At 36.1% G+C, this 14,392-nt stretch overlaps 1 protein-coding gene across 1 annotated transcript in view; it reads left to right on the forward strand.

Moving 5' to 3' along the window:
* LOC108763019 (zinc finger protein 14) overlaps positions 1–14,392 on the forward strand; it is a 20,624-nt gene that overhangs the window by 1,766 nt on the left and 4,466 nt on the right. Inside the window, exon 2 of the mRNA XM_018510306.1 lies at positions 14,297–14,390. Within this exon, the coding sequence (XP_018365808.1) occupies positions 14,297–14,390 (94 nt within the window). The remainder of the gene's footprint in view (positions 1–14,296; positions 14,391–14,392) is intronic.

Below are 14,392 nucleotides of genomic sequence, written 5' to 3' on the forward strand. Positions count from 1 at the left end.
GAGTTTTGCTGTCCGTCGGTCAACGTCTGCTGTACGAAATTCTCTGCGCGCAACGTCAGACGGAGAGAGAAAAGTCGCGTGTTCGCGGTTACTGCACGAGACGAAAATAAGCGAAAGCGTGTAAGGAGAAAAGAGGGAGAAAGAGAGACGTAACTTACTACAAATCCCCCTCATGAGCACCGGCACTGTGCAAAATGATGTAGCAAAAGTTCTATGAATCGGATGGAACGTTAAGTGAGAACACGACAAGTCGTATATCCGAGATCCTACGAAGACGAATGAAATAAAAAGAAACCGCAAAAAGTCAGAAACCAATTTGAGATAAACGCGAGACTAGTACAATTAAGTAATTCCACTAGTAAGCTTCGTGCTCTCAGAAACTAATCATAAAATTGGATCTTGAAATGATTAAATCTCTTTATTATGTAACACTTTACTATGAAAGAAGGAGAATGTTAATTAATGTTCTGGAGCAAAATATTCGCGCTATGAATATCGATACGGAGGAAATGCAAAGAAAGTGGTAGCGCGTTGATTGTATAAACCACTTTATTTAAACTGAATGTACAGTGTATCGCGCTTTAATGAGGGAATAATTTTAAAAGGGGAAAAAAAACCACACGAGTACAGACCAAGACGTCGAGAAAAAATAATCATAGATTGGGTGCAATTACCCCCCTCCCTCCCTCACTACTTGTCTACTTGTGATAATTGTAATATAAATTAGACGGAAGTTGATGATTAAATATGCTGACGAATCCACGTGTGATTTAAAAGATGAAACACAGTGTTGTTAGACATTATATAGCTTATTACACAGGTATGCATCATCAATTAAATATTTGTGGTAGATATAAAAAAGCGCGCGAGGTTCTCAAAGAGGTGTATTTTTAATGGCATACAGGAGAACATTATTCATAAACGTCATAACTCAAGATTCTTTCGAAATGATTTGATACACTGATAAATGATAAAATAAGACAAAAACAGTTAATTAAGCTGTTAGCATTATCCTGTATGTCAGCATTTATAGTCAATTATTTACAATATCGTTTGCGGTAACGATAGCTATACGATTGATCGTCGTTCATTATTGATTTGTTGATTGTATCTTGTAATTATCCGAAATATATAAAATTAAATTAATTTGTTACTGACATGATTGCCAGCTACACTTTGCGATAATTAAACGTTCCGACAAATGTTTGTTATTAACGCAATACGGACCATTTGCTTGAACTCACTATTTATCGCTTTGAAATAACATACGAATGGCAGATGAATTTATATAATGTGACGAGCATTGCAGTTTGTACAAAATATTCCTTTTTTCTCGAGTGAGAACAAGAAAGCACAGAGAAAGGAGAGAGTTAAGCGATGTGATATATACGCGAGACACAATCACGTAATATCCACGCGCCGTTTGGGTCATCTAATCGGTCTTCGATTTATCTCGCGGCGAGCAAAGTGACGAAACTCACAAAACGATAAGTTTTCGAGCTTCCCTCCGACGCGACGGTCTAAAACTGTAACCTTCTCACAGATATACACAGTGGAATCAATCTAAAGGGAAATAATCTGATTGTCGTTTCGTCCTCCGATTCATAAGCGACGTAATTCAGCGGTAAGGTAACATACGAGGCGCGTCGAAACTCTTCGTATTGCTCAACGGATTCGTCGGACCAGTCCTGGAATTGACTTTTTCTCACACAAAAACGGAAACTCAATACGACGCTGCAACTATCTTACCAACTTTTTAATATTCAACTTTAAATATCTTCGAAGTACTAAACCCTGAATCAAAACTTCCTTCAAGTTTCACTCACAAAAAGGAAATATCTTATCGTCTAATTTTATCGCTGAAAATTCCCCCTCGCGTCATTCATCGCGAGTATTACACGTGTTTATGTCTCATTAAAAGTCAATCGAGTCGCGAACAGCTACCGTGGAACTTGGAACTTGGCGAGGGACGCGATCTTTTCAAGCGCGCCTAATGCGAAACGCATTCAAGTCGACGCTACGAATTCGATATTCTCTCCCTTTTCGAAAGATGACAATCGCCACATGACACTCTTATCGAAAGTTTGATCACTTTTACCGGTAAGGAAGACGGATTTATTTGGAGCGGCTCGACTCCAATGAAAACCTGTTGTGATCACGCGGCGCGACTCGCACACCGATCGAGGCGCGCTGCCTGGTCAAGGTGAGCGTCGTCGGCCGAGGACTCTCGTGATCGTGCTCTTTGTGACCGAGAAATGCAACGCCGACAATCGTGAGTGAGTGCGTCCCGCGCGGCCTACGGCAGCGAGCAACTGCGGGCTCCAGGGCGCCGAGGGCGAGTCACAACGGCGGAAGGTCGATCACGGAGGGTGTTTTCCAGCAAGAGACACGGCGGCACGGCGTAACACAGTCAATCGTTACATCCTTATTTCCCGATGTTAAGCAAAGATGAAAGTACACTGAAGGAAAAGATTGGCTGCTGCAGCAAATTAGGTGGTAAAATATGACATGGTATTTTTAATTGGTTGCAATTGTTGGTTGCTGCAGCCAATTGTTGGTTGCGTTAGCCAATCGAAATCCTGTACTGACATCGCGGATAGGCTTAACGCAACCAACAATTGGCTGCAGCAACCAAAAATTGGCTGTTGCAGCCAATCTTTTCTTTTTCAGTGCGTTACATTGTCTCTTGCTGGAAAACGGCAGGAAACTACCGCGCTCGTCTGAATCGTGGTGTAAAAAGGAAGGTGTAACATTGCGCGTAACGGCGATAGCAATACCGGAAACAATCAAATTTATCCCAAAATACATTTTCCTGCGTATCCCGAGTCGAAATTTTTATCTACTTTCGATCTCTTTTAACCTCCTCAAATCTTTTAAACTTGTTTTGATACTTAAACAGTTAAATAGAGAATTTCTTTTAATATTACTTAATTTACAGCTTCTACACTGAAAGAAAAGATTGGCTGCTACAGCAGATTAGATGGTATAAAATATGGCATAGCATTTTTAATTGGCTGCTATAACCAATTGAAAATGCTATGCCATATTCAGCCATTCTTTTCTTTCACTGTACTTGGAAAACTTTTTTTTAATCAATAAAAATAGGAAATTTTTCAATAGCTGCCATTTACAGGCTCAACGAGGCTGAATATTCTCTCTCATTTGATTAGAATCTATTATAAATCTCTAGAATCTATATACGACTATCTAAAACTAAGGTTCAAAGTGGAGCAAAATTTCGACTCGGGTAGAAATAATAGTGCTAGTATACTGGAACAGCCAATCAAATTTGACCAGAAATTCATTCTTCTACCGCGCATCAATAGGGGAATGGTAAATTTTTCTTTTTACATCGTGGTCTGAATTGTCACTGCAACGATCTTTCTCCGATCGAGCTCTAATTCCGTTCAATTCGAATATTTATCTATCGTCGCATTCATTTGTCATTTCTATTACGTAGTCGCGCAAGTGCAGATTTAATTGTTGAGAGGAAACCGTTTAACGCGCGCAGACTTGAAAAATACCGCGTCGGGTCGCGAAGGGCTAATCTGATTTCCGCGAATTCTACTCGATAAATCGCTTTCGTAAACATGCCCTATCCGAAGGACGTAGCCGCCGCGGCGACGATTCCAAACACAGCGAGAGGCCCTGGTGCGATTATATTTGTGACGGGGAAATATAGACTTAACGCGCATTGCTGGAAAGAGACGGATTGCCTATTTAGATATGCCACTTTGATAAGAATGCTGGTGAAAATTTAGTACGTGTCGGACTGCATGCGTCAAATCGACCTTATGCATTTTCAACAATTGGCGCACGTAAAAATAGCTTTGCCACAAAATTGAAAATCAAGGAAATATCTGGGGAATTGAAAACGGTCATGGAAATTAGAGAAAAGTCAGGGAATGTTCGGGAAAATTAAAATTCTTTTATAAAAGTTTGACATGCGTACATCACACCTACGCAGATTTGGAATACTTCCAACTTAGTAATTAAATGCAAGCAGTATCAGCAACATGAATGATAATATTTACATTACTATATTAAATTGCACTCTCAACAAAATATTTAACGGTTTCCAAATTAGGAATGAAAATACAAAAAATTCAAAATATTATTGAAAGTCGGAGGAAATGATAAAATTTTATCTGCAATGGAAATCAGGAAAAAGTTATGGAATTTGTGGGAATCTCCTGAAAACACTTTCTTAATTTATAGCATTTAATTATCGGCAGTAAATTTGCATGTAATGTACATGAACTATAATTCCAAATTTCTTTTCGGGATCATTTTATTACCGCGGTAAAAACAATGCGATACATTTAGGAAAGGGGCATAATTGTGAAGCATTAGATATCGATAATAACCATCAACGTAAGTAAATCGCGTTAATACGGAGAACTCACGGTGAATATAAATCGCAATACCTTCGCCGCGCTACGCCGACGATAATTATTATATTGTTCTAACGATCGCGTAAATATCTTAATCGCGCGATATACTCGGTATCACGTTAAAGCGAACGATCGTAATCGCGAACTATCGTTATATTCTGCCTCGCTTACGCAGCGTAGTTTATGTCGAGAAAATCAGTATACTTCCAATTAAATAACTCGTAAAACAGTCATCAAAGTGTGGCGCAGAGAACTCTAACAATAAATACGGCTGTGATTATTTCCACTATTATTATTATTATATAAACGCGTATTTAAACTAATCTTGTAGGTATTAGATGTTCATACCATTCAAATGCAGTCGTCTTTCGAAGAACCGAGATATTTTTAGAATTCATATTCTTGTCATTGTTTTCTTTGGAATCTTGAAAATAACGATCATTATAGATGGATATTGTCACTTTCAATGCGTCAAGTGTAATCCCACCAGGTCTAGCATTATACGCAGTTACGACGACATAATGCCGCCTAAGATTTCTCTCCAATGGGTTTTACATAAAGTGCAAGTTGTAAAGCTCGTAAATATTTGTGCGCGTCCGCGTAAGCCAAAGTCACGTTTTAGCTAAGAGTTAGTACTGGAAGATTCAACCTTGACTCAAATTCTCGAAAACGATCGACATTCAGGATATGACAAGGTGAGTCCATCGGGTTTTGTTGAGTTGGACCCACTAAAAAAACCCACTTAAAAAACTCAAAAAGTCTAATTAAAATTTAATAATAGTATAAATAAATCATTTAATATAAATTAATATAAATAAAAATAATCTTTAATATTATAAATGAATTATAAATGAAATAAGAAAAAGGACACATAATAAAACTAAATTTAAATTTTTTATTTATTAAATTATAATGTATAAAATTTGATTTTTCAAAAATGCTATTTTCTTTAAAAAATTCACAAAAAATCTGTTATAAATAACAAGTATTTCGAGATTTCATGATAAAGCTTTTTTTAGAAAATTTAAAAAAAATTGTTTAATTTAATTTATTTTTAGTTTTGATTTTCATCCTTCAAATATTAATTGAGGGGATGAGTGAAATAAAGGCCTAATTACAAAATTTTGATATTAATAAAAATTAAAATAATTTGCTACTTTTTTATTATACACAAATGGGTACAGTATCAAATGAATTTATGTAATGTCTTTAAGAAGTTATATGTTACAATACTTCTCTATTACGGTCAATATTACATGAAAAAGCTAATTGCCAGAAAAAGGACCTACGTACAATTGTGATCCTTTATTTCGCCCATCCCCTCAATTGTAGTAAATATAAATTGTATAAAAAATTGTATTTATATTTTTTTAAGCAAATTTATAAAAAAAACTATACGTAACAAACATTTTAAGACCTCATCACGTAATGGAATTATTTTTTATCAAAAAATAAATTTAAAAAAAAATGATCGGACTCAAAGACTGATCGGGTCGATTTGGCATAGAAATAGAATGCTTTTTATACAGATATATGTGCGTGTATATTACATTAATTAATAAATTAAATTAAATTAATTAAATTGAAATTAATTCATAATATAATTATCCATTATATTATATTGAATAGCGGATCTTGCAAACCATTAGTACACTGAAAGAAAAGATTGGTTGCTGCAGCAAATTAAATGATTAAATATGGTATAGCATTTTTAATTTGATTGCAACAGCCAATGTTTAGTTGCTGCAGCCAATTGTTGGTTATGATAGCCTATCTGCAATGTCAGTATAGGATTTCGATTGGCTAACGCAACCAAAAATTGGTTGCTACAGCCAATTAAAAATGTAATGCCATATTTAACCATCTAATTTACTGCAGCAACCAATTTTTTCTTTCAGTGTATTGGACTATAAAGAATAAAAATGCATAAAACCCTGAAAAACCTAATAAAACACTAAAAAAAACTCTAAAAAACTTAATAAAACCTAAAAAACTCGGGACTTTTTTTTTAAAAACCCGTCTGGGTCGGGTTTTTTTAAAACCCGGGTTTTTTCAAACCTTGTCGACGTTACTGCGAGGAATGAAAATTGCAGAAAACATTAATCTCTGAACTCTTTTTTTTTTCATCAAAAGTTTCCTTCTTTCCACCAGATACATTCGCGTCGCGAGATAATCATGACATAATGCGATAAAATCGTAAGATGCAACACCGAGACATATACATCGCGTGATACGATAGAAAGAAAATATTTTATTATACACACAAAGCATACATCGACAGCATTCTTTTTTTGTGCATTGGGATTTCTAATCGTAACATGTAATATAAAATACAGTGGAATATTGTGCGATACGATATAAGAAATACATTGTACAAAGATTGTAATTGTTTGCTAAAGACGCTCCGTAGTACGAATCGCTCCAACAAATATGAGTCATTTTTATTGAATAGCGAGAAGAGAGCGCGAGAACGAGAGAAAGAGTGAGAGAGGAAAAGAGAGGCGAAGAGAGGAAGCACCGAAGTCGCGCGTGCATTCGGAAAATAAACGCGTCGACGAGTTTATCGTTTGACTTCTGGCGATAAAAGAGCGATCATTGCTCCGTATCATTCGTAATATAAGAATTAATGCAAACGAGCTCGCTCGCGTGTAGAAAATCCGTGATCTGCCCGATTCAATCTACTATTGATGTACAATAATTATAGATGCGTACGCTTGGTTGCCTACTTTATCTTTGTAAATTATAGATTAATGGTACACAAACGTGACAAAAATATCAGTAAATTACAATATTCGGTCAGTGATTACGTTAAAAAACTTTCGGTCTAAATGATATATGCGGCCGATGAAATCGACTCGTGAATCTGTGAATGGAATCTACGATAATTATGAATGTTTATATTCCGTCGACCGTGTCGGCTTTATAAATTATGCATGAAATTTATAAAAAAAATGAAATCAAATTTAATTTACTATGTCTGATATTGCTGTATATTATTTTGATGAAACACTTTACCCAAATAATTAATGTCGCAGTGCTTCATGTCAACGTATTGGAATTAAATAAATAAGTAGATAAATGTGACTAATGAAATCAATTGAAATATTTTACCTGGGATGTCCAAACTTTATAAATTATATATTAATGTATAAAAAATTACGAGGTGGAATCACACAAAGTCTGGTTATAATCACGCTGTTTCACAACTTTTCCACTTAAGCAATTAATATCGCGACGACACAGCGAAGCTAAATGGAGTAATAAATATATTCGAACGTAAATGTTTTTAATTGGATCGTTATCAGATTACTAACTGCGAGACGCGACAGGACACACGTCGGTTTCACGCACGTTTCGCGATATTTGCGCAAATCCGCGGTAGTCTTGGATGTGAGCGCGCGAATTGTTTTATAAGGCAGAAATAATATACTCTGTGAGTGCATTCGAGGATCCGTCAAAAATATCGCGGTAACAATAGCGAAAGAAAAAAAATATATCCGACGTTTCGACTTCGTCAATGCGTGCACTACACTCTCGAGCTAACAGCGGGCGTATTTCGTTTCTGTCTATTTTTCTGAAAACAAACATTCGATCTGACGAGCTGAATAACGCCAATGGAACACTAGGAAAGGACCACTCGTTTCTGGAGCACTCTTCGGAGCGCCATCGCGGAAAGTTATGTTTTTGTTGCGCCCGTTTCGTTTTTTGCCACCCCCACATACGACCGCCGCGCGAGGGAGGTCCCTTGAACGGTTCGATAGGAATATGGGCCGCAGGTATTTCCTCTGACATTCGATAAATAGCGGCCGATGTTTGCTCTCGCAAATGAATGTCCTTCCCGTCTCTCCCCTCACACTTTTAATTTTTAATTCATTCACCGTATGGATATAGGTATACGTATAATATTATAGGCGGCAAGTCCAAATGTAGAAATTGCATGATGCAAAACATTGAGATTTATGGAAATACATAGAAATCTTACACATATAAAAGTCGATTGATAAGAACTGACGTATTATTAAAGGTAGAAGTCGTGTTACTCAGTGATATTTTCGTGATTCAACATCGCGTCCGACAGATTGGCATAATTGCCAAGTCGAAGTGCTTAGAACAGGAATCAATAAAATATCGCGACGAGGCAAAAACCATCCTTGTAATTTATACGCAACTCCCACGCGAAATGCACATTGCCGGTGCGGCGCGCCGTCTCTTCTTTTCTGCAAGAACGCAAGGGAAACGATAGCGCACGTATGGCGTTATACCGCGAATATTACGTTTGTGGATCTCGTCCGTGACCACATTTATCGCTTCTTTCGTTGGCGCGAATCCATAAATTAACGTATAAAGCCGCTTCATTTAAAATAGCCTCGTGACATATCACGCTTTTAGTAGTAAAAACGTGAGACATGTCGATAATAAGACACATTATTTCTATTATATAGGCATCGAATAACATAAAGGGTGATCTCAGCAGGTGCTGAGTTGATCAATCGGAAGAAAGAATTTTACAAATTGATCACTAATCGAAGAATGCTTCAAAATACTTGCAGGTGAAGTAGATCGCACCCAGAAAAAGATACGTAAGCTGACGATGTGCTTCTGTTTATTTGCGCCACGAAAACAATACGTCAAAAATCCGAAAATCCAAAAGAGTGTTAGTACGAAAACAATTCAACAGACTGAAAACTCGAGAATTCCGACAATTCAAGGAGGAGGAAACGTGAATTTTTACGCTTGATGTCTGACGAGGCACACTTTGTTTTATCTGCGGATTATTATAAAGTATGTCGCGGGCTTCTGCCAGTGTAAAACTTGACTAATACCGTGTATCGGGTTTTCTCTCCTTCGATATTTTCTTTTATTGTACGCATATCAGCAGCGCCTTCACTTTGAGCCCACAAAGTCGCTTTCACCTGTTCAATTAAGTCCTCGCTTTCGACCAAAGACACTCTAGTTATTTCGCGATTTTGTCAGGTGCAAGATAGAGGAGGTCGAGTTTTCTTTCTCACTTTTCTTGTCTAATTTACAGCACCGTTAAGACGGGCCGGAAGCCAGTGCAATCCGCGTAAAAATAATCGGCTCGATCGCCAGTTTTATTTCCTCTTAGTTACATTACAAATCCAGTGATCATTAACTCTAATTATCATTAATTTACGACACGACGCAAAAGTCGAGTTGTCCAGACTCGTCAGAAGTGACTTCGTACGAATTTCAATTTTTTCTTCTTTCTTGACGTAGTTTAGCCATCACTTTATCGACGTATAAATGAAGCAAAAGCTCATTAGAAATTTTAATGTTGTAAAAGGGGGAAAAATAAATTCTCTCTCTCTCTCTCTCTCTCTCTCTCTTAAGCTCTTAATCTTCACAGCTACGAATTTATTCTAATTTCTAAATTTTATAATTATTCGTGCATTTGTTCAGAATCACCTGCATATATTATATATACTTATAAGCTGTATCCTTAGAAGGCTTGCCCTAGGATATTAATAAGGCTTCTCTCTCTCTCTCTCTCTCTCTCTCTGAGTTTGAGAATTGACGCACTCCACACTTCTGTTTCCAGTATAGGAGATTGACCTCATCGAAATTATACCGGTTTTGAACTCGGTGTCGCGGTGCAAGTTTTTCGATTGTTTGCTTGGAATAAAGCACGATTCCCACCACTCGGGGAATCGACGGGATCGACCCGGCGACTTAAATCTGCGAGCCGCCGCGGCAGGAAAAATCTTTAAAAATGCCCCGACGAAAAAAGCGCGCATGTGCAGCCACGAGCCATCTCTCTTCCCTTGCTCCTCTTTCTCGCCTCCTACTACCGATGCGCTACAGTCCTCCCGGCTTCGCTTTATGCGTTCCTCGCAGCCAAAACAAATCGTAAAGACGCCCGGCGGAGTGCAATCCCATGCTTATTATCGAAAAATCAATGATATCAGCATTGGCGACTTTTCTCTAACACGAAATACCATTCCACGAACAGTATCCTACGATAGACGAAGAATTTTACGTTTTTACGGCGTGTATCTCGTTTTACTAATAATATGTTGATATTTCCCAACTATTGATATGGGAGATTTTTTTCAATAAAAGAAGACATCAATTTTATCAAAGACTCCGTTTTCAAAATATCAATGAAAAAAATAGATTATTTGTGTCCGATTCCTTATCAATCTTTCTTAACTTTTTTCGTCGATTGCTTGATATATATTGTCCTTTATATCTCGCAAGTGTTGTACAATTTTTTCTACAATGTTCCTCTTAACAATTATGTGATTATGTCTCCATCCTCTCTTCTTTTATTGGTAAGCTCGTGTAATTTCTATCAAGATTTCTTTCCGATTTTTGTTGATACAAGTGTTACCAGTCTATCCAAGTGTCTCTTGATATCCTTACTCTGACTTGAAATGAGATATCGATACCACGAGAAATATTGAGTGATACGCAACAACATACGATATTTAAGATTGTCACTAAAAATAGTTTTGTCTGTTATGTTTTAGTTTCGAGTGAACGTGTTGAATGAAAGTAACAAAGTTTAATTTGAGTGATTCATTTTTTACGTATCTATCAGGATATATTTATAACTTGTTGAAATAGTGTGCGGTGCTAGGATTTATGGCTCACTCTATAAGACTTGAGTGATAAACCGGTCCGAGCGAACAAAACGTCATTCAGCAGAGATTCCCCGACATACATATTTCCCGTTTTAACCGTCTGTATAATAATGCAATACTGTTGAACAATTTCATTTTCACTTACTGGCTGTTCTTACCGAATTTCGATACAGATTTAAATTCCATTGACAGAATTTTGAAGTTGATTTTCCATTATTGTAACAATTAAAAATTGACACACAACACACACAGACAATATATACACTCTTTTTTTTCTATTTATATTATTTTATTAAATTTAAGCGATCATTTACGTTTAAGTATTTGTGTTATTGAAATCTTAAGCTTTGTGTTCGTTTGAGAATAACTCGTGAGCAAAGAGAACAAGGAGGAATAAAAGTAAGAACAACTCTCCGTAACACTCTCCAATGATATATCCATTTGTAAGTGTAACTCTCAAGAGTGAGTCTCGACGGTATTTCTTTCAAATGAACAGTAGCCGCTTGTCTTTATGTGATTTGTGAAACATAACGCGCATCAAAATCAACTTCGAGAGCTTACGATTGCTTAGTTGGTAAAGTTATAAGTGGATCGCGTCTCTCATTAAAGCTCGGTCGGACTGTAGCAAAACTTCAAGTTCGTATCAACGCTTGCCAATGTTTATCCACGCAAATGCAAGAGAAATCGAAAGAACAATCTGACATTTCTTTAATGCAATTTAGTATTAAAAACATTTCTTGAATAACTCGACGAAGGAAAGATTCTCGCGCTACGATGGAGAGAAAACTAATTTTTATCTTTGTTTCTTTTTTATAGTCTTTGTAAGTATTAACCTTCCGCGTTTGAATAATTGACCGAATGAAGTATTATTACTTATTATTACTCTCATTATTATCACTGTGAATTATCGCATGGAATTTTTTTAAAAAATTGTATTTACCTAAATTACAATTTTTTTTCTAATTTCTTACAAAAGTCAAATTTTGGAACAAATGAAAAAGGCATTATTTTATTCTATTAATTAAATTTTTAGTGTTTTTGATGTTTTTATCTTAATTATCAGCTTCCGTAAAATGCACTTGCGGCTTACAAAAACTTCTTGTGAGATTTCTTTTTACACGATATAGCTAATGACTTCCTGGATGCGAAGGAAATTTGGACGATTGCTCCGGGATTCTGGATGTAATTAAGTGTTACCGGACGGAGATTGAGTTTAATGAGACGTAGCGTCGCCTTGATAGCATAACTTAATGAATTTCTCGAAATAAATCGGCTTTAGAACAGATTACTGAATATATTGTAATTTTTCTAATACAGGAACATGTATATATTTTTTACAATTAATATATACATAAAATACGTTAACTGTAAATGAACAGAGAGATGGCGAATAAGTCAGCCGCAAATGTTGACGCATTTACATCAATACATATACATATATGATTGATGCTGCTTCTATAATGATACAATTGCTTAGGCTTCTTCCTGCTATCTAGAAATATTGAAAACTTTTCAGATTTCCTCATTGTATAATACATTCAATTAGAAAAAAGTGATGTTTGCAAAACAAGATAGCACTATATACGCACTAATTAAAAAATTCACGCTAATCGTTGAATTCGCAAAATGTTACGCAAAATCAACATGTCAACAACGATAACGATACTTTTCAAGCCGTAAATATCACATTAGCAACTTTTCGATCGGTAGCTTTTGTCCGTGATAACGGGATATTACAATGTTATCACATCAGAGATTCTCAAAATAGTTAAAGCAATTATATGATCGAACAAGCTTGGGATTGCAATAAATTAATCTCAATCGGTGCACGGAATATTATCTTAACAAATAACGGTTATGTAACGAATAAATACGGTACAATAAAAACAATTAACTGTAAATACGATTTTTTCACGTGCAAACGATGGATATGTGTTGCGTTATATTTTTGTTTCTCTGGAAAACAAATTTATATATCGGCGAACTTTATTAACAGATATTTCCAAGTCTTATCGTTATCTGCCATATGACATTAACCATCGCTACACATCACATTACACAACGATCGACTTCACGTCCTTCTATATTCACACTCGTTTAAATTTCACGTTTTTATATTTTTCCGTCTCTAGTAAATTAGCGTTTGTTCTATTTTTAATCAATTTTCCAAAGAAAATTAATTATCGAATATTTTTGTATACAGTTCTGCTCGGTATAAATTGCGTATCTTATAGATCGTGATTTGTTGCGTATCCAGGTGATAAATCTGTTGGAATACATTTCGCGAAGAAACAATATAGCAATATCAGATGAGTCATTCGACAAAGCAAAAGCAATAATTACTTCAATATAGACCACGCAAAATGCAAATTGAGTGACAAATTCGAAGTGGCAAATAAAAAAAAAATGAAGACTGATATAATTAGTCCGATAAGAGGAGGAATGCCTCGCGATATTGCGTAACATAAATTCTGTAATCGTAAAACGACTTAAATCGTCTTATTCCTCGCAATGTAATTGCGCGCGATAATACCGATTGGGCGAGACACGTGTCTTAAATAAGCGTCTTAAATAACGTGGCAAAGTTTAATTAAAAACTTTGTGCGATATGATGACCTTCTTTTGAGTTTGCCTCTTATTTTCGGTTAATTATAATCCTATCCGCCTTTGTTACCTGCATATTTAAAAAAATTAACGAGTATAAAAAAACACGAAATTAAAGCGAATGCGCGATATGATTGTAAGAAGTTCCGTCTTATTCGAGCATCCAAGGATAAAATTCCTCAAGGATTCAGGAATCCAGCGAATCGAGCACGTGGTTTTGTATGGCGTTTAGCACCTTATAAATTATCAGCACGATACGCAGTTCATATATATATTCGACCTGCATAACAGCGATTGAACTTGTGAAGCGTGAACCGGACGTGTCTATCCATGCGTGACTAGGAACGTGGTCTGATCTGATATTCTAGAGCGTGCTTTCTAAGATCGAAGATTCTAAAGATGCAAACATCTACATGGCCTAATTTCGAGAATAATGTTATTCTTGATCAAAATTGCCCAAAGGATATATACCTGTAAAATTTAGTTTTATTTTACAAATGCTCACCATCTATTCACACGATATTCATATTAAACTGTACACGAAATTCGAGACGATAAATGTAATGATAGTTACCGATAAAATAAAACTTTTCATTGTGTTTACAAGCGAAAAATAAAACAAATATCTCATATTTCTTCTCTTGCACAATGACGCGCTAACTGCGAATCCTATTCTGCATTGTTTACTTGCAGATACTGGCGCGCCCTACGTATTGTACAAAGATAACATGGAGAGACCCCAGGGTCAGTGGGGCCCGGGGCCGGGATCTCTCCAGGACGGTGGACTGT

The sequence above is a fragment of the Trachymyrmex cornetzi genome, unplaced genomic scaffold (genome assembly GCF_001594075.2).
Source record: "Trachymyrmex cornetzi isolate Tcor2-1 unplaced genomic scaffold, Tcor1.1 scaffold335, whole genome shotgun sequence".
NCBI lineage: Eukaryota > Metazoa > Arthropoda > Insecta > Hymenoptera > Formicidae > Trachymyrmex > Trachymyrmex cornetzi.